Source organism: Chanodichthys erythropterus, chromosome 16, assembly GCF_024489055.1.
Source record: "Chanodichthys erythropterus isolate Z2021 chromosome 16, ASM2448905v1, whole genome shotgun sequence".
Classification (NCBI taxonomy): Eukaryota; Metazoa; Chordata; class Actinopteri; order Cypriniformes; family Xenocyprididae; genus Chanodichthys; species Chanodichthys erythropterus.
In genome coordinates this window covers 14774910-14796542 of record NC_090236.1, presented here as the reverse complement: position 1 = coordinate 14796542, position 21633 = coordinate 14774910, and the positions used below count along the sequence as shown (strand labels likewise).

Genomic DNA, 21633 nt, shown 5'->3' with positions numbered 1-21633 from the left:
GGAAAATACAAAAGCGTTAATCAACTCCTCAGCAACGGGGAAAGACAGCATTGGACGTAATCTGGCAATATTTCTAAGATGAAAAAAGATGTTTTAACAGTATTTTGAAGATGTAGCTCAAAGGTTAGATTAGCATCATAAATCAACCCTAAATGTTTTAGTTTTGTTTGAAATGTAATCTCAGTCTTTTCACTGTTGAGACAAAGACAAATTCATTCATTCTTCTTAGAAATACAGCGAGAAAGAAAATCCACAGGCACAGTATCATCAGCTTTTGAATGTGTGTAAATTCTAGTATAAAAATGAAATTTCAGACCAAGAGATCTCAAAACCAAGTGGAAAAATATAGACGTTAAAAATCAAGGGGCCCAAAACTGATCCCTGAGGGACTCCAGATTGCACGACACCAACCTCAGACCCAAATCCACTCGTGTGAACAAAGTGCTTATGATCTGTGAGGACTGAAAGCAGCTCAGTGCCGTGTCAGAGACTGTTCTAGACGAGTAATTAAAAGAGAACGATCTACAGCGTTAAGAAGGATCAGAAATGAAAGGCAGGCAGAATCTGAAGCAAAGTCAATACTGAATTAAATCAGCAGCAACAATTCGCTCCAAAGTTTTGGCAAGAAAAAGGAGATTGGATATGGGATGGAAATTATTAAGGTTTTCATAGTCGATGATTGCAGCAATTTTAAAAGCCGTTGGCAGAAAAGTCAGCAGGCTCAACTGATCTCCATTTAATACGAGAAGAGGAGATGTCATATCACTATCATATCCCTAAATCAATGGTAGACATCACAATGGATTCATCTGAAATCACCAGGTCTAAGGTGTGTCCTTTGTGAGAAGTCAACAAACTGATTTAAATCAAAGTACTGCAATAAAGACAAAAAGGCTTTTGTTAATGCAGAGTCTTTTGTGTCCATATGGATGTTAAAATCCCCCAAAATAAGAATTCTCTCAAATTTAAGGCACAGGTAAGACAACAGATCTGCAAAGTCTGATATAAAGTCCTTGTTTGCCTGGGGAGGCCTGGAGGCTGTAAATATGTCAGTGTGAGTTCAAAGGAATTAAACAGAGCATCAGCTACAGGAGATCTTATACAAGACAAAGACACCTCCACCAGAGGATCACGGGAGATCAAATAACCCGCAGCCAGCAGGAGTAACAAAACCATGCCATGTTTCAACTAAACACAGAAGGTGGAGTTTCTCTTCCACAGTATTATCAGATAAAGTCACAGTCTTGTTGACAGAGAGGGTGGTAACATGGCATCAAAACACACACGGGAGAGGAGAATACAGGAGGATGTGTTTAATAACTGCCCTAATTACAGAATCGACAAACCCAACCTGGCTATCCAACAGGACCGAACACTCTTCTTCAACAGGTAAATTCCCACTCAACATGAGCATATACGCCCCCTAGCGGCCACAACGGGAACTGCCAGAACTGTTTTCAGTTTACTACAGTCTCCCCGCCTTAAAACTAAAACATCCCCAAACATGTCATCCCTTAATTTCCCAACTCTTTTTTTCTCTTACCAGGAAAATAAAATCTTACTGAATTATCTAACAAAATCTTTCAGATATCTTGGTTCACGTTTTTCTCTGGATGACCTCCTTATGGTCAATGACTCCGTCCGCTCTCCTCTACTTTTTATCCATAGGTGCATCACCTTATACATCCAGCATTAGTATCTCTCCTCTCCTCTATTGCCTCTTCTATGATGGGTTAAAGCTTAAAGCTTCGACACAGACATTACCTGGCCTGAAAACCATGGTACAGTCGTAGGGACTCAGGAGCACAGGGAGAGCCCATCTGGGGAATGGGTTTCTTCTCAATAAAGAGCAAAATCAATGGTTTGTGCACCTTCCACACAGGTATTTGTGGAACATCTCCCTGTTGGGTGATGCATCACATGCTAATGCTAGATCTCTATCTGCCGAATAATGCATCAGATGCTGGAAGGCCTCTTCCTGTTCTGTCATCCTCTCCCAGTGCTAGTGGTGCCAGGCAGGACGCTAAATTTGGGAGAAATTTTCCATAGTAGTTTAATAACCCCAGGTAGGCCTTTAGTTCTGACACATTAGATGGAGATTTCCACGGGCTGGAGACCTTGAGCGTTCCCTTTCCTGCAAGAACACACACTTTGAGTCTCAGCCCAGCATCTTCCAGCTTTTGTAACCCTGACCCCAGGATCTTTAAGTGTTCTGCCGTATCCATGCCTGTTATCAAGATATCGTCCAAATAAAGGTAACCTCTGGCAGGTGATCAGACCTCTTTGAGTATTTATTGTCAAATACTTTTGAGATTCTTCATCGACCACCACCTGCTGGTAGGCATGACTCAGGTCCGATTTAGAGAACGTTTACCTCCAGACGGTGTGCTGCACAGTCAACTTATAGTCTCCACAGAGCCTTCTCTGTCAGTCTTCAGAACTGGAACCACAGGTGCAGCCCACTCAGAGCACTTTACGGGTCGGATGACCTGCTCCTTTTGTAGGCGGTTTATTTCCTCATCCACTGATCTGGGGTGGAAAAATGTGAGCGAGAAACGTGAATTTTAGCTTGAACTCCTCTTAACGTCCCCAGGCCCTCTTTAAAGACCTCCCTGTGTTTCACCCTGAGTAATCAATCATCTTCTGTTTGAATCTGCAGTACTCGTCTGTCATGTTTAAACCGGTCCCAAGATCATTTTAATTCTGCTAACCAGCCTCTTCCCAGCAGGATTGGACCATTGCCAGCCACTACAACGACAGGGAGCGTTTTCTTTCGCTCTTGGTACTCCACTGCATCCTGGCAAGAGCCTCTCACTTTGATCGGTTGTCCCGTATAAGTTTCCAGTTTAATTTCAGTCGGTCTTAGTTTAGTGTTTTTCACACTTTTTCTCAAATCCTTGAATGTCTCCTCATTTCAGATGGTAAGACTACATCCAGGGTCTATTTCTAGTTTCACTTTGTGCCCATCCGTTTGCATGTCCTCTGTATATGGCTGCACTTTCCCTATATATTCCTGAATGAACCCAGTGTGAATGTTTCGACAGAATCATCGCCGTCACTTTCCTCTGCTGTCTCTCCCCCTCTACAGGCTGTTTGACCTTTATTTCTGCAAACGTGTGACATGTGACCAGTTTTACCACATGCGTGACATTTCTCTGTTTTAAATCTGCAGCGCAGGTGCAATGTGATTTGTTCCCTTGCGTCTGTAACACGACTTACTTGCTACACTGGTTTGCATTTCTTTTTCACGGCTCACACAGGAAAGTACTATTTTCAGCGCAATGTCAAAGGTCAGATTTTGTTCTGATAACAACCGCCTTTATATTCGTTCATCATTAACTTCACAAACCAGTCTGTCTCAGCGTCTGTTGCTGCGTTTCACCATAATCACAATCCTGTGTGAGTTTGCGCAGCTCAGCTCAGGGAGTTATTGTCTCCTGAAGAGTGAATCAAACTTGAAACGCTGAACTATCTCGCTTGGCTTTGGGTTTAAATGGTTCTTTAACAAGTCCATCAACTGAGCATATGACTTAGATTTAGGCTTATTAGGGCTCAGCAAATTTCTTCGCACACTCTTCACAAATTTTCATTCACTCGCTCTTTTACTCCTTCACTCAGTGTTTCTCTCCTGCCTCTCCCATTAAAGAAAGGCCCGGTCAGTCTCTGAGTTCTTATTCCTCTCAAGGCCTCCTTTGTCTGCTGGTGTTCTCAAGATGTTCTGTTCCATCGCTTCACAAACTACCAACATCAATAAGTTTGTGCAAAGTGCCTGAATCAGAACAAAAACCCCTAGATGAAGAAAGAAAAGCCCTTTGGTTCAGCGTCTCCTTCAGCAGCACTAAAGCATCGCAGCTAGCAGTAATTCATTAATATTAATCGATTTAGGCTGAAATAAAGAAAATGTTTTCACCTGTGAAAAAAACAAACTATGACTTCTTTTCGAATTAATAAAAAATAAAGGAAAAAAGACATAAACTGACTGAATGTTAAAATGTTCAAAAGTTTTTCTTATTCAAATGTTCCACTCAAGTCATCCAAATATTAATTACAGAATATGTTAATTGTTTAATATATAAATATCACCCATCGTTTCTTATATAATTGGGTTATTAATGCATAATGTCGATTAACATTTTTTATAAACATCAAGATTTTTATGTTTAAAAAATATATGTGTAATGTAAAGTGTGTCTTAAGTGATTTAACTGGTTACCGTTTCTTTTATGTTTTGCAAACAATTTGAATCTTAATTTAACCTTTTTATCTGTAGTTCAATTTAATGATTCATTTAAAATATTTAAAATTTTTACACATTCATTGTAGATTCATATGAGCTCATAAATATTCATGCATACTGTAATAATTATAAAACAATAACAGAGCAAAATCCTAATAGTTCTAGATTTATCAGGACAAAGAGGTTGATGAATGCAGAGAGAGAGAGAAAGAGAGAGCGAGAGAAAGAGAGGCCAGTTTATAAAAGCGAGAGGTGCACTGAGATTCAGTCCTCAAAAGAGCTTCTGCTTCGTAAAGTTAACATTAGTTTAATTTCATGCGGATCATTAACATGTAGCTGAGATCAGATGTGAATCTCGATTAAAGCTGAACACCTGAGCGTGTGTTAACAGACCCTTCGATGACAAGGTAAGACGCAGAATTGCATTCATTCACACTGGACTTTCTGAACAGGTTTTGCTCAAGCTCCTGTGAATAAACATGTTAGCTCTGATGAGATTCTGAACAACAGGTGCTGCGCTCACGCCTCGTAACCTCGACACCGCTGTGTTTCTCCTCCCAACACTGGAATAATTTATCTGCATTTTCTGATTTATTCATAAGCATAAATATGAAGTGGATACATCTTTGCAAAAGTTTGTAACAACATCAAGCAATAATACAAAGACATCAATGTCTGTTAGGAGTTACAGTAGTTGTTCCCGTTAATGCATTTGGCAGATGCTTTTATCCAACTTTGTATCATTTCATCATGTTCTGGGAAACAAACTTATGTTGCTAGAGCAATTCTCTATCAGATGAGGAAGGATCAAGGTTAAAAAACATTACATTGCAAAAAACTCTGTTCTTCCTCAGTGTTTCTGTCTCGTTTTCCAGCACAAATATCTAAACATTCTTAAATCAAGATACATTTACTGGAGAAGAGAAATGACTGGAGATATTAAGTCTGGAAAATGAGTTTGTGTTAAAAACAAGAACAAACATCTGCCAATGGAGTCAGAAAAATAAAGTAAATCTAAAGAGAAAACAAGTTTAGAAAACAGATATTTGTTCTTGTTTTTAACTACATTTTATACTTAATATCTTCAGTCATTTCTCTTCTCCAGTAAATGTATCTTGATTGAAGAATGTTTAGATATTTGTGCTGGAAAACCAGACAGAAACACTGAGGAAGAACAGAGTTTTTGCAGTGTAAAATCTGCATGAAGACTTACTAAAATAGCCCAGGACAGCTGGTGCTGAGTTTGTCTGTGCATGTAAAAATGTGAAAGTAAGAAAGTGAGAATTTGTAAAGTGAGACTCCGGCTTGGAGATTTGCGGAGGGGGGATCGTTATCCACTTTGGAATACTAATGAGCTGCTATTGTGTCCTCACACACACACACACACACAAACACACACACACACACACACACACACACACACACACACACACACACACACACACACACACACACACACACACACACACAAACACACACACACACACACACACACACACACACACACACACACACACACACACACACACACACACACACACACACACACACACACAAAGATATGTTTGTCAGTGGTCTGTTTTGTCCCGTTGGTCAGTGTTTCAAACAAAACGTTCCTTTGTACCCGAGAGAGAGAGAGAGAGAGAGGGAGAGAGGGAGAGAGAGAGAGAGAGAGAGAGAGAGAGAGAGAGAGAGAGAGAGAGAGAGAGAGAGAGAGAGAGAGAGAGAGAGAGGAAGTGCTGATATCGAGGCACCACAGAGGCTGAGATGTTGAACTAAAGCATCTCTAAAGTATCAAACACCTCAGAATGGTACCATCATTTCAGCCAAATCACCACAGCATTGACACCAGTGTAAAAGATGAAAAAAATGAATGAATATAGAATCTGTTTCAAATCATGCAAGAAGCTTTCAGAATCATTTTGTTTTACTGTATACTCAAAAAATGGTGTATAATCAATTTGACATTAAATTCATGTTCTTGTTTTGAAGGATTCATCCTGCAAGAATTACCAATATACTATTATAGTTTTTATTAATATTTTGAATTTATATTTATATTTTCATTTAATATTTTCTATTTATTTTAATATTTTCCATTTTTATTTTAAATTTTCAGTAATTTTGTTGTATTTTTTTCACTTTTATTAGTTTTTTTAAAAACATGTTTATATATATATACTAAATGAAAATGAGAAAAGAAGCAAGAAACATTCAGAAACTTTTTGATAATAATATGTAATCATAGTTTTACTGTACAAACATTACTCTCATGAATTCGGGTGTCGCTGGCATGTCTTGCACTGAAAGCAATCTTGCAGTTTTACTTGTAATTTCAAAATGTCATGTTTTGCAGTGTCTGGTACATTGATAAAGAGGAAGGAAGCAGAGATCAGAGAATCTACAGAACACTCAATATAATTATAGTTTTTGTTTTTAACTATGGCTTAATTTCTCTAAACTCTACACACAAAACTACACAATACACAAGACATCACATATCTTTCAAAAGCAAACACTTTGTTCAAAACTATATTAACTCTTCTAAAAATGGTATTTTTGCGCAGTAACTTTACACACAAATATAAAATGATTAGCCACACCCGGCAAACTACACACAGATGTGAAAATGTAAAACACTATCTTGTGTCTTTTGCTTGTTCAGTGTAACACTCACACATACAAATACACTGTATATATGTGCACAGCTGATGAATTTCACAGTTATTGAACTGAACTGAATCAACACTGAACTGATTTATTAGAGCTTTACAGCAGAATCTGAATTAGTTACTATTGTGAAGCTGCTGTGAAACGATATTGTATAAAGCGCTTTAGAAATACAATTGACTTTCTGACTTGGCTTGTACTGAAAAGCCAACTTTATTTCTATATATATATATATATATACACAGCAAACCTGACCTAAATCGAGTCGTTCTGTCAAAACATAGCACTAGTTTTCTATCCAACATGAACATATAGTCAATTTAAAGCACAATGACAGTCAAAACAGTTGATGGCATTATGAAGAAAATGTGAAATCCATAGTTTCTAGAATTCAGTTTCCTTTTACTGCAGTAACAGTAGAACGCTCACATGTGATCCACTCCATTGGTTGAATGTGTGCGTTCTTGGAAACAGAAGTGAATGAGTCATTCCTTTATAGAATGTACAGTAGAAAAAGAGAAGAAGAGAGTAACAGAATTGCTCAAGGCAGCTGCTGGTCGAATGAGTCCTCTATGATGAACTTTGTTTAAAAAGATTTACATGAAAAATAAAAATGAAAACATGAAATTGCTGTCATTGATCAACAACAAATCCAACATACATGACCTTTGGTTACTGTTGAAGCTTTTTTCTGCCACAGAATAAAAAAGTATAAAAGGTAATTGTGACTTTTTATCTCACAATATTGTTTTTTTTTTTTCTTTCAATTATAAATTTATATCTCACAATTCTGACTTTTTTCCCTCAGAATTGTGATATATAAACTGTAGGAATTGTGAGATAAAAAGTCACAATTACCTTTTTTATATGTATTCATGGCAGAAATAAGCTTTATAGGGAAAACAGAGATGCACAGTCCAGCACACATTCTTCCTCCTCTTCTTCTCCCTTGTCCCGATCCAACTTCTCCTCTCCTCCTTCATCTGTTCCTCTCCCTCACCCAGACATTTTCTCTCTGCTCTTCTATGTTGTTCTTCATCCACACTAAACAAATCTGATTCAAAGAGTCATATTTTACTATGTGTTCATGTAATTAAAAAACTTACAGTTTTTTACAGACGCTAGGACACATTTCTCAATACTTTGGTCACTTTTGCAAAACTCTTCACACAGTTCTCCTAACCAACTTTCATCTTGTCGAAGCAGTTCATTTCACATTCGAAATGCACTAAATCTACCAAAACACTTCATTCATGTCTCAAATCAACTCATTCTTCCAGAACACTAGCAAAGGTTGACAGTCGACAAACACACTTTGTCACCCACAAAACAATGACCTGAAAAACACTAACAACATGCAGCATTATACAATGTTTTCTTGTGTAAAACAAGGACACATCTCTGTTTATAATTCACTGCAATATATGTTACTGGAATGAATCAGACATGATGCAGAATTCACCAATATTTTATGTTGTTTATTTATTTTTATAATTATTTATAATTCCAAAATACAAGAATTTGTATACACACCATCCACTGATACAGATACAATTGTTTTTATAGCATTTAATTTTAAGATTTAAAATATATTTCAGTTGCTAACAAGCATTGTTCAATACTGAAACCACATTATCAAAACTCTTCACACACCAGCATTAGCAGCATGAACAGTTCATCTCACCTACGAAACTCACTCAGACCAACATAACACTCATTCAGAAAACACACACTTCATTCACAACACACTGACCTGAAACACACTAACATCATTACATGATTGATGAACTTTTATTTTTTAAACTTTCAATGATTTTCCACATAAATCAGTTCTTCATATAAAATACTGTAACACAGTTTCACTTTACTGAAAGCATTTGTAACACCAATTACAGTTTTTTACAGGCGCTAGGACACATTTCTCAATACTTAGGTCACTTTTGCAAAACTCTTCACACAGTGAGCACAACAGAAGTCTATGTGGGCTAAACTGAGGATCAGTTATCATTGCTTTGGCACAAAATGCATTCAATGACTACATCTCTCAGATTTCATGAATTCTTTCTCACTCAGACACAACAACTGCCAAAACTCTGTGTACGTACAGGCCAATCTGCACACGCTTACATACTGTTTTCAAAACTGTTAAACTTATGTTCAAAACAATGACACAATAAAAAACTCAATAAGACAGCAATTTGCTACATTACTACAGTAATATAGTTATGAAATATATGCTGAATCTAAAAAATCAAATACTATCAAAGCAATTAGATGAAACTGAGCATTAGTCTTTCAGTTTCATTACCATCCATTCAAAATGGGAAACTTAGGAATGATTTTGTTCTGTAATGTAAACATGGCCCATGTAACATGTACTGTGGTGAATTATAAGCAGTAGAGAGTGTCATTCTTGTTTCATAAAGAAATTTAAAAAAGAGAAAACATTGTATAATGCTAACTGATGTTAGTGTTTATAGGTCGATGTTTTATGAGTGATAAAGTGTGTTTGCTGGTGAAACCTTTGCTAGTGTTCTGGAAGAATGAGTTGATTTGAGACATGTATGAAGTGTTTTGGTAGATTTAGTGCATTTTGAATGTGAAATGAACTGCTTTGCCAAGATGAAAGTTGGTTAGGAGAACTGTTTACATTTACATTTACATTTATGCATTTGGCAGACACTTTTATCCAAAGCGACTTACATTGCATTATGCTATACATTTGTATCTGAGTATGTGCAATCCCTGGGATCAAACCCATGACCTTGGCATTGCTAGTGCCACGCTCTAACCACTGAGCTACAGGAAAGCATTTCTCTTCAACTGTGTGAAGAGTTTTGCAAAAGTGACCTAAGTATTGAGAAATGTGTCCTAGCGTCTGTAAAAAACTGTAAACACGTCACTGTGCCTCAACTGAGACTATGCTATTTCTCAATATTTCAGTGATCTGATCATTAAAGATGCTTATCAATTGTTTCAGTGTTTGTTTTATATATTTTTATACCTTTGAGCTGCTGTTGTTGCAGAAGTACAGGTTTTATACTATATTTAATGACTGGAACACTGGATCTTCATTTCTGATTTGCAAATAAGATGAGAAAGATCCATGATTTTGGTATGAGGTAAGCTTTTATGAAAAGAAATTTAAACATTTTAGAAACGTGTTAATTGACTGTATATTGTGTGAAAACGACATGAATTGTGTTAATGGTGTGGCCACAACAGACGGATGTTCTGCTAAATATGTTGAGAGTTTTGAAAATGTGACTATAGGATGGACAAAAGTATGTTATCAATTGGAAAATCTGCAATTTGATATTTCTTATCCAATGCTTCCAAATGGGCGGATGAGGAGGAACGTTGCCAAACAGACAGTGTGGATTCTTCTCACACACCCTCCTTTAGTCCGTCTCTTTCTTCTCATTGTTGGTTAAAAGTCTCTCTCCTGTAAAATAATCTCCTGATGAATCAGATAAACTGAACTCAATGAGCGCCTCTCCCTGAGAAATGAACCGCAGGAAAACAACACGTCAGCTGAGTCTAATGTCACATCTGTATTTCGAGCAGTAAATTGTTTTGAAGCCGATAGCAGTCGATTATTGCAAGTTCAAATCTGGATCAAATCCTCATTCTCTTCCATTATTCTTAAACGTGTTTATGTCAAATGCAGAAATGTAAATGAGCATCACTCAAGGTCTTCAGGATGTCGCTTGTTTCTTCTCCAGATGACGTCGGCCACGCCCACTTCTTCTCATGGCCCCGCCCCTCAGAAGGTCTGCCACTCCCAGACACAGACAGACGTTCTGAAGCCTCTGCTGGGAGGGGCGGGGCATGGGAGTCAGGTGACACGGCGGAGGAGGGTGTTGTCCAAGGACGGGCGGAGCAACGTGCGCATCGAGCACGTGAGTGGGCGCGGCGCGCTGTACCTGCGCGACCCCTGGACCACCGTTGTGGACATGCAGTGGAGGTACAAACTGGTTCTGTTCAGCGCCACGTTTGTGGGCACCTGGTTCAGCTTCGGGCTGCTGTGGTACCTGCTGGCGCTGGTGCACGGAGACCTGCTGGGTGAGAGATGGAAACTCTCATAATTCATGTTCCTGCCTGATTGTGCGGATAATAACAGCATTATTTGTCATCTTTACACAGCTGAGTTAAGCTGCTCTGATACTGTCGACACTCTGATCTACTGCTTCCACTTGCTCTTCTTCTTCTGAGCCAAAATATGGACCGTATCTCCTCCACCAAACTCAGATCAGACTGTTCTGACTCGCTTTTCAAACTGATCCGACTTACGATTTACGTGAAATGGATGATCAAAACCACGAAAAGTTCCACAGACCTCCATTCAGGGAGTTTAAAACGCTTGTACTGTAACACTACAGAGTAATTAAACGTCTCTAGCAGAGCTTAATTACTATCCTAGGACAACATGCTAATTCATGCTAGCATTGTGGTAAGACATTCTAGCAAAATGCTAAAACATGCTAGCATTGTGGTAAGACATGCTAATAATATGCTAAATAATGCTAGCAAAGTGTTAAAAAATGCTAACAACATGCTATTTCATGCTAGCAACTTATTAATCCATGCTAGCAAAATGCGAAACCATGCTAGCAAAGTATTAAAACTTACTGGTTACATGCAAAATTATGTTAACAAAGTGTTAAAACATGCTAGTAAACATGTTAAATAATGCTAGCATTGTGGTAAGAAATGCTAGCAAAATGCTAATTCATGTTAGCAAAGTGTATAAACATACTACTAAAATGGTAAATCATGCTAGCATTGTGGTAAGATGTTAGCCAAATGCTAATTAATGCAAGCAAACTGTTAAAAGATGCTAGCAAAATGCTAAATCATAATAGCATTGTGGTAAGATATGTTAGCAAAATGTTAAATAATGCTAGCATTGTGGTAAGACATGTTACCAACATGTTCATTCATGTTAGCAAAGTGTTAAAAAATGCTAGTAACATGCTAAATAATGCTAGCATTGTGGTAAGACATGGTAGAAAAACACGCTAATTCATGCTAACAAAGTGTTAAAACATGCTAGCAAAAGGCTAAATCATGTTAGCATTGTGGTAAGACATGCTAACAACATGTTAAATCATGCTAGCATTGTAGTAAGACATGTTACCAACATGTTCATTCATGTTAGCAAAGTGTTAAAAAATGCTAGTAACATGCTAAATCATGTTAGCTTTGTGATAAGACATGCTAGCAAAAATGTTAATTCATGTTAGCAAAGTGTTAAATAATGCTAACAACATGCTAAATAATACTAACATTGGGGTAAGACATGCTAGCAAACATGCTAATTAATGCTAGCAAACTGTTAAAACATGCTATCAAAATGCTAAATCATGTTAGCATTGTGGTAAGACATTCTAGCAAAATGCTAAAAATGCTAGCATTGTGGTAAGACATTCTAGCAAAATGCTAAAACATGCTAGCATTGTGGTAAGACATGCTAATAATATGCTAAATAATGCTAGCAAAGTGTTAAAAAATGCTAACAACATGCTATTTCATGTTAGCAACTTATTAATCCATGCTAGCAAAATGCGAAACCATGCTAGCAAAGTATTAAAACTTACTGGTTACATGCAAAATTATGTTAACAAAGTGTTAAAACATGCTAGTAAACATGTTAAATAATGCTAGCAGTGTGGTAAGAAATGCTAGCAAAATGCTAATTCATGTTAGCAAAGTGTAAAAACATACTGCTAAAATGGTAAATCATGCTAGCATTGTGGTAAGATGTTAGCCAAATGCTAATTAATGCAAGCAAACTGTTAAAAGATGCTAGCAAAATGCTAAATCATAATAGCATTGTGGTAAGATATGTTAGCAAAATGTTAAATAATGCTAGCATTGTGGTAAGACATGTTAGCAACATGTTCATTCATGTTAGCAAACTGTTAAAAAATGCTAGTAACATGCTAAATAATGCTAGCATTGTGGTAAGACATGGTAGAAAAACACGCTAATTCATGCTAACAAAGTGTTAAAACATGCTATCAAAAGGTTAAATCATGTTAGCATTGTGGTAAGACATGCTAACAACATGTTAAATCATAATAGCATTGTAGTAAGACATGTTAACAACATGTTCATTCATGTTAGCAAAGTGTTAAAAAATGCTAGTAACATGCTAAATCATGTTAGCTTTGTGGTAAGACATGCTAGCAAAAATGTTAATTCATGTTAGCAAAGTGTTAAATAATGCTAACAACATGCTAAATAATGCTAACATTGGGGTAAGACATGCTAGCAAAACATGCTAGTTAATGCTAGCAAACTGTTAAAACATGCTATCAAAATGCTAAATCATGTTAGCATTGTGGTAAGACATGCTAGCAAACACGCTAATGCATGCTAACAAAGTGTTAAAATGCTAAATCATGTAAGCATTGTGGTAAGACATGTTAACAAAACATGCTAATTCATGCTAGCAAAGTGTTAAAACATGCTAGCAAAATGCTAATTAATGCTAGCAAAGTGCTAAAATTAATGCTAGCAATGTGTTAAAAATGTTAATTAATGTGAACCACATGCTAAAACATGCTAGCAACATGCTAATTAATTCTAGCAGCGTGTTAGAACATATTAGCAACATGCTAATTCATGCTACCAATGTACTAAATCATGCTAGTTAATTCATGTTATGAATGTGTTAAAACATTCTAGAAAAATGTTAGCAACATGTTAATTCATGCTAGTAACACGCTGATCATGTTAACATCCTACTAAGTCATGCTACCAATGTGTTAAAACATGCTAGCCGTGTTCCGGCTAATAATTCCACAGCATGGAGCAGGAAATCTGTAATATATTGTGGAACCAGGCATTTATACACATATGATAAAAGCTTAAATTTAACACAGTATTCATTCAGCAGCCAGTGAAGTGAAGCCAGATCAGGAGAAATAGTTCCAGTATGAAGCCTGGCTGCAGCGTTTTGAATCGTGTGAAGGCGGGATAAAGAGGACTGAGCCACACCAGGGTACAGTGAGTTACAGTAATCCAGCCCAGTGGAAACAACAGCATGATTCACTGTCTCAAAACCCTTTACTGATAAAAACGCTTTCAATTTTGCAATGGATCTGAGATGAGGAATTTTAGGCCGTTATCAAAAATCACTCCCAAATTTCTAGCATTAGCATGAGAATTCACAGATAAAAGACCCAGATTGATGTTTATCTGTGTAATAGATGCTGGTGGGTCCAAAAACTACCATTTCTGTTTTAGATTCAGTTATCTGCCAGCCAGCATCTTACCTCCGAAAGACAGTCCAAAAAGAAGTGCATGTCATAATTTCCCATATTTCAAAGTGAGATATAACTGGATATCATCCGCATAAAAAGGATACGGATCTGCTTCCCTATCATTGGAAGTGATATGCTGCCAAAAAATCGAGCAAATACAACGAAAACAAAAGCGGGCCCAACACCGATCCCTGAGGTACACCACAAGTTAATGGTACCGTAGATGAGGAAAAATTCCCAACCTCCACCCAAAACGTTCTGTCAGATTTAAACCTCTGAGCATCATTAAACAGTCTGTGTAAAGACAACTAATTGACACTTCAGAAGCTCTTCAACTTTACAACTATTTTGTGATAGGAAAAGCCAGAGATCACTCCACTGAAACAAAACCCCTATCTAATCCAGATGCTTGTGTTTGTGTCTGTCTTCTGCATCTCTTCCTCTAGAGTTTGATCCTCCCGCAAACCACAGTGTGTGTGTGATGCAGATGCAAACGCTGACGGGCGCCTTTCTCTTCTCCCTGGAGACTCAGACCACCATCGGATACGGTTACCGCTGCATCACCGAGGAATGTCCGTCTGCCATCGTCCTGCTGATCATCCAGCTCCTCATCACCACCGCCATGGAGATCTTCATCACCGGAACGTTCCTCGCCAAGGTGCACATCCATTAACGTGCCGTCCTGAAGTCAAACACATACTGTGGGAGAAAACACCCGAACATGGAACACAAGCAGCTCACATTTTACTCCAAATTAAAATTAAAAATAATAAAATATATTTAAAGTAACATATAATATATATATATATATATATATATATATATATATATATACACACACACATATTATTGCTTAAAAAAATAAGTCTTTATTATACAATAAGCATTATTTCAAAGCAGCTTCAACAGGAACAGGAAAATGAGTGTAAATGTGCAAAATTAATGAATTACTGCAATATACAGTAGTGGCCAAAAGTGATGTCTGGCCTCGGAAAATGAACATCTTCAACCTTTATTCAAATGTTATAGAAAATGTGTTAAAGTTTTTGTCAAGCTTATTGCGTTCTCAAACGTGCCAGATTGTGTGGATATAATTTTAAATTATGAAAACGTGCAAAAACACAAGAGAACCAACCAAATATTAATAACTGATTATGTTGTAGTCAATAATTGCCTTTTCCTGTCAGCTTTTTGTTTTTATATGCATTTTTTGCAGAGTAAAATAAACCTGTAGCTGTAGTTTCCTTTTTTTTGCCAAATAATTCTGTCAGATAAACACCTTAACCAAGTTTTTTCTTCATTCTTATTTAAAAAGTATAACATTTTGTCCTCATATTTTGATTGTTTAATCAGTTAAAAACAAAAATCCCCTTCAAAACATCACTTTTGCACACAACAATATTTTCATCACAATTAAGCACATTTAACCCCTGAAGCTCTCGTTATTGCTGTGCATCCAGATGTTTATTATTTAAATGTTCTGGGGTGAAATATGACCCAGATATGTGAGTGACAGGCTTCATGATGTTCTCTCTCTCTCAGGTGGCTCGGCCAAAGAAACGAGGCGAGACGATTCGCTTCAGTCAGCATGCTGTGATAGCCAATCACGACGGCCGACCGTGTCTCATGATACGAGTTGCCAACATGCGCAAAAGTCTTCTGCTGGGCTGCCAGGTAACCGGAGGAGAGAATTACCACTTTTTATCAAGGTCACCAGTTAATGATTGATTTATTTAATGATTTTTCACACAACCGCAGAACACAGAATGGCATTGAATTACAAAGTACAGATTAAATCTAGATCATATAAATCAGTGAGATGTGAAATGTGCTAACTTTGCTCATGGACACTGTGGATGCAACTGTTTGTGAAAATATAAAATACACGCTGGAATTCTGCATTTATAATGTCATTTCTCTCATTTCTGCAGTGCTCTACTAAAGACAGCAGAATTATTACATCTTCCATTTAGAACTGGCTTCACACAATCTTAAAAAATAAAAATTAAGGTTCAAAAAGAGGGTTTTCATACTGATGCACTAGAAGAACATTTTGGTTAAAGGTTCTTCATGAAACCATCAACGCTGATAAAGAGTCTTTGTTTCTGAGAGTGTGTGGAAATGTCCAGATGCTCACGAGGTTTTAGAAGTGAAATACTGAGTTCTCTGCAGAAAAATGTAGTGAATGAGGTTTTTCCAGGTGACAGGGAAGCTTCTCCAGCCGTGTGTGCCGAAGGAGGGAGAGACGGTGCGTTTGGATCAGAAGAATGTGACCTTCAGCGTGGACACGGCCAGCGAGAGCCCCTTCCTCATCCTCCCCCTCACCTTCTACCACACCATCGACGACGAGAGCCCGCTGCGAGGCTGGGCCGACAAGGGTAGATCACTCTTTCTGTTCACGGTCCAGACACACGCTGCGTACAGAAGCTTCACACCACAGACACCGAGACGGACAGAAATGTCCAAATGGTTCCGCCCAATATTTGACGTTCTTGATGCTGCAGGTTATTACACAGCGCTCTGTTCGGTGTTAGGATGACAAAACGTTTTAAAGGTGACACAGAAGCTAAACACGTCATTTTTCAGCATCTGTTTTATGACGAAAGCGTTCAACGACCGTCAGTAAAACTACTTATCTTTATGAAATTTCATTGTTTTGAACTGAAATATTCATAAAATGTTTTGCGTTTTCAACACATTAGACAGATATATAGGAGTGAATGGGTGCATGTTTTAATAGGAAAAGCGACGTATAATTCTACACATAAAAATGTTTTGGCAGGTAACCTAAAATATGCTAAAATATACATATGACTACTTTTATTCAAGTTAAAGAAACTGTTTAACATTACTGGGGGAAATACACCATCAAATCAGATAAAAACAGCTCCTTACAGCAGTGATTCTTAAAGAACACTTCAATCACCACAAAATCAAAATGGACAATTCTTGTGTTTGTTTTTTTATGGAATATTGCAGAATTTTTTATAATTTTTTTTTATGCATATCATTGTGTTTTAAATTCTACATTTCTTCTTGTTCAGAAGCGTTTCACTCAGATGTGTCACAATAAAGAAAATATTAGCATAACAACTTAAAAACTTTAAAATAAGCTAAAACAACTAAAACATCTAAATATTTCTTATTTCACATAATGTACATTTTTATAATGAACTTATATTTTTGCCAGTGCTTAACATAAAAGTAACATGAAACATAAAAGTTTGATTACATAATATATTATACTGAATCTATATATATTATGTGTGTCTCATATCATGGCCGTTTCCTCTGAGGAGGCAAGGGAGGCAGTGCCTCCTCAAAAAAAAAAAAAAGGATGAGAAAATAATCCATATTACATATAAAACAATACAAATATTACAAATTATGACATTGCAAGTATTGCGTGTATTTCTTAAGGAACGCTGCCCAACAGCGACACCCGCAGGTGAAGTTACAGCAGGAGTCACGCCTCCCTTTGCTCTCATAGAAAACCACTTGATCCCCGGCGTGCGGTGGGTTTTGTGGGGGGTAATTGAGAATGAATGGGGGAAAGTCACGTGAGAGGAGGCAATTTTTTTAGTGCAATCAGCTTGGTGAAATTAAAAATACAGTTCGTGTCTGTGACAGACGGTGTTTACGGAGCATGACTGATAAAATAGCCTAAGTTGACTATTAAAAAGAAAAAAATCAATACACAAATAAAATATATTGTTTAAATTATTAGTGCCTTTAGATATTATTTTGGAATGAATGTAGAAATGCTTAAAACACTAACGTGATGAGATTGACTTGGTGTTGATAAATAGAACAGTTATTACATTGTTTATGTAAAATTACAAAATAGAACTGTATTTGGTTTCTTTTGTTCTTTTTTGATGTAATGTAAAGTCATGTTCATTTAACAAGGAAGATGTGTCAATATTAAGAGTAATGCACATAAATTTACATTGATTCTTAAATAAATAACAAATGTGCTTCCTCATTTCAGAACACCACTGATATATATATTTAATATATATCATATACATAGCCTTTATAGCCACACTTTTATGTTAGATGTGATTAATCAATTTGACAGCACAGATTTTTTCTAGTTATGCAAAGCTCTAAAATTTTTATTGTTAGTACATTTTTTTGTTTTGTTTTAAATCTTTATTCCTTATCCAGTAAATATGTAAACATATGTGCAAATTCATTGTTTAAAAATAATAAAATCGTAGAATGCCTGAAAAACATTCTTCCGGATTGCTGAAATTTCATTATTTTGTTTTTAATTATTTTAGTTACTTATATAATCTATGGACATATATAAATTAAAAAAGGGTTTGAAATAAAACAAAATGTTGTAATTGGTAAACAGGCCTGTTGCGCCTCCAGTGGCACCAAACGGAATTGCACAAACACTGAAGGTTGAACTCAACAGTGAGATTATGCCTGAACCTCTGTGTTCCTCTGCTCTTCCTCTCATCAGGGGGAGGATGGACAGATCCAGATCCGGCTGATTTTGAGCTGCTGATTATGATGATCTCCACAGTCGAACCCACATCAGCCACCTGTCAGGTGCGAACATCATACCTGCCCGACGAGGTCCTGTGGGGGTACGAGTTCACGCCCGTCGTGTCGCTCTCGCCGACGGGAAAATACGTGGCGGACCTCTCGTACTTCGACAAAGTGGTGAAAACCAAGACCCCGCCCCTTTTCAAACAGGCCCCGCCCAGCGGGAGCGGAACGGACCCGGAGAAGATGCGCCTGGAGCAAATCTACCGAGCGGGAGCCGATGAGAGGCAGACGGACAGCCGTCCACTGAGCGTGCGCATTAGTAACGTGTGACAGACATGCGCAGATCATGCAGGATGATTGACATGATGATAATCTTCAGCAGCGGTTCGAGCCAGGACAGATTTTAACATAAACTGTGATTATGAATAACACAAATGTCCTTAAAATCAATCACTGAAATTATTAATATTGCGTGAACAGCATCAAAACAAGATGCAAAATGATTAATAGCACAGGCTGAATAGGAAAATTGATCACTTTGCGTATTGCTAGTTCTTTGGAAAGTTGAATAGTGTAATGAGCTTTTTAAATGTAAACAGCAGTTTGCTTATTATATTATGATCTTTTATGAGCTGATATTGTTTGAAAGAGTCACACAGCACAAACCATTTAAAATAAAGATTAAAAAGGTGAAATATTTGAAGACATTCAGCATCAAGCGCACAAAAGCATCAAAACAGCAGAACGAGTGACAGATTGACCTTTGACATCAGTGACGAACAAATGTATTTTGCACAGTTATCTGGTTTACTGCGTTCATCGTGTGTTTCCCTGTGAGAACCGCTGATGATCACGTTCTGCTTCAGTGACACCGTCATCATGATTTAATCTTAACTCGATCTGAAGCACTTTATACTGTAATGAAGTCAGGGCAAAAACGGCTCGGAAAAGAGAAAATCTTGTTCATTGTTTGTTTGATATTTGTACATCAGGATGAAGTCTGTATATGCAGGATAAATGTGTGTTTCTCCGTAATAATTCACTGCATCATAATCCACATTAATAAACAGATGCTGATGATGTTTAATAACTGTTTATAATGTGTTTGATTCATGCGTCGTTTCTGAGGAGTCGCAGTTCTAACATTTAATAATGAATTATTGTAACATTAACACACAAGCTGTGCATATTAAAGTGTTACTCTGAAACGGACCGAATCAAGAGGTTATTTTTGTGATGAACTGATGCAATATTTCTCATATTCATCAGCTTGTGTTGTTTTTAACAAAGCAGTTTTGGAGTGTAGTTTTTGGGACTGAATGGATGTTGTTTATGTGTTCATGATGTGTCAGAATCATGTGACCTGGTAAAAAGGTCTCTTCTGCTGGTTTACATGTCATCAATCATACAGAATACTTATATCTTATATTAACAAATATCACACACACACACACACACCAGTAATCCGAGAGAGAAAAAAAAGACGTGGTCATGGCGTGAGGCTGGAAATTCTCCTGAATCAATATTATATGATTTAAACATAAACTATCATAAATCACATGCAACACTTCTTGTGTTCAACATCTGTCAATCAAATGCTGAATTGCTGAGTGAATCTTTATCTTTGATATTTTTCATTATAGACTCAAACGCAAACATAAAAAATAAAACTTTTTTCTTAAATATATTCCAGGTTCACTTTATGTGACTAAAACTACTTTCAATGATTTAACTAATGAAATGGAGTTCAGATGTCTAATTCACCTTCTCTAACTAACTATAATAACCAAAAATATATAGGCCAATAAAAAATAATAATTGTGTAGAATCATTCAGAAATGTGCTTATAGCGCCATCTAGCGGTCAAACATGTCGCGTGTTTGTGTTCATAAAGCTAAACGAGTCTTTGATCTGAAGATATTTTTTCTGTCTGTTAAAGCTCTGGAATGAGATCAGATTAACTGAAGATGTGTGTGAGATTCAGATCTTTCCATGTGAAAATAATCAAGAATCCTGCTGGAATAATAAAAAATAAGGATGTTTGGCTGAATATATTCCATTTCGTCCCTGTCAGGTGGGATTCCACTGGGAATCACGTACATCACGTGTTTACAGTCAGTCACATGGCATGTACAGGTCTTGGATAAATTATTATAAAACATTTCACAAAAACACGCGTGATTTGAGCCAGTTTTCACACAATTCCCGGATTCTGGAAGTAAAGCTTCTGTCGGCGGAATTCAGACTCTGTTTAATATCGGAATAAATATTGATGAGCTCTTTTCTTTTAATTCAATAGAATTAGTGTGAAATACAAACATCAGAGAAGCGCGAGCTTTTAAAGAAGAGAATATAAATAATGCTCTAATGTTTATGAACATTATTTTATTCAAGCGCTTCACGGACGATCTGAAACTAAAATAAATGCAAGAAGGTTTATGATGTTTATGACACGAATGCATTTTAATTTCTCCGGTGATTGTAAATGGTGTCAGTATTTTGTTTTATATCCATTCTCAATTTAAGCTTTCAATATTATTATTATTATAACATTATAAAAACATATTGTGTGTCTGTCATGAACAGGGATTAAACCGGAGGAGTGACAAAAGCAAATAAACGTTTTTTACATGCATGATTTATTTTAGGTGTCTATTTGCGCTATAATTCGAGTTCGGTTCGGATTTCTTCAGTCTCGTCACAGGGTTTTCATCAGTTGTTATTGTATGATGAGAAAATATACGGAATGAGCGACTTTCTCTTGATCTCAGGCGAGTTTTTCACGAACTTTCGTTAAAAGAGAGAGATCTGCGATCATACATTTCTGATTTATTTTTATAAGTCTTTTTTAAATCTAAATATATCTATTTTTTAAATATATGTTAAAAAGTTTCATTTCTTTAAGCTCGTGTTATTTTCGCATATGATCTAAAAAAAAACATTTAGACAGTT

General features: G+C 36.8%; 1 protein-coding gene across 1 annotated transcript; it reads left to right on the top strand.

The window, feature by feature from the left end:
• The first annotated feature begins 9901 nt into the window (after positions 1–9901).
• On the top strand, positions 9902–19718 carry LOC137003084 (ATP-sensitive inward rectifier potassium channel 10). Its single transcript, XM_067363120.1, has 6 exons — positions 9902–10029; positions 10633–10972; positions 14625–14836; positions 15721–15852; positions 16379–16556; positions 18653–19718. The coding sequence occupies exons 2-6, from the start codon at positions 10633–10635 to the stop codon at positions 19009–19011; spliced, it is 1221 nt and encodes a 406-aa protein (XP_067219221.1). The 5' UTR covers positions 9902–10029; the 3' UTR covers positions 19012–19718.
• Positions 19719–21633: the final 1915 nt, after the last annotated feature.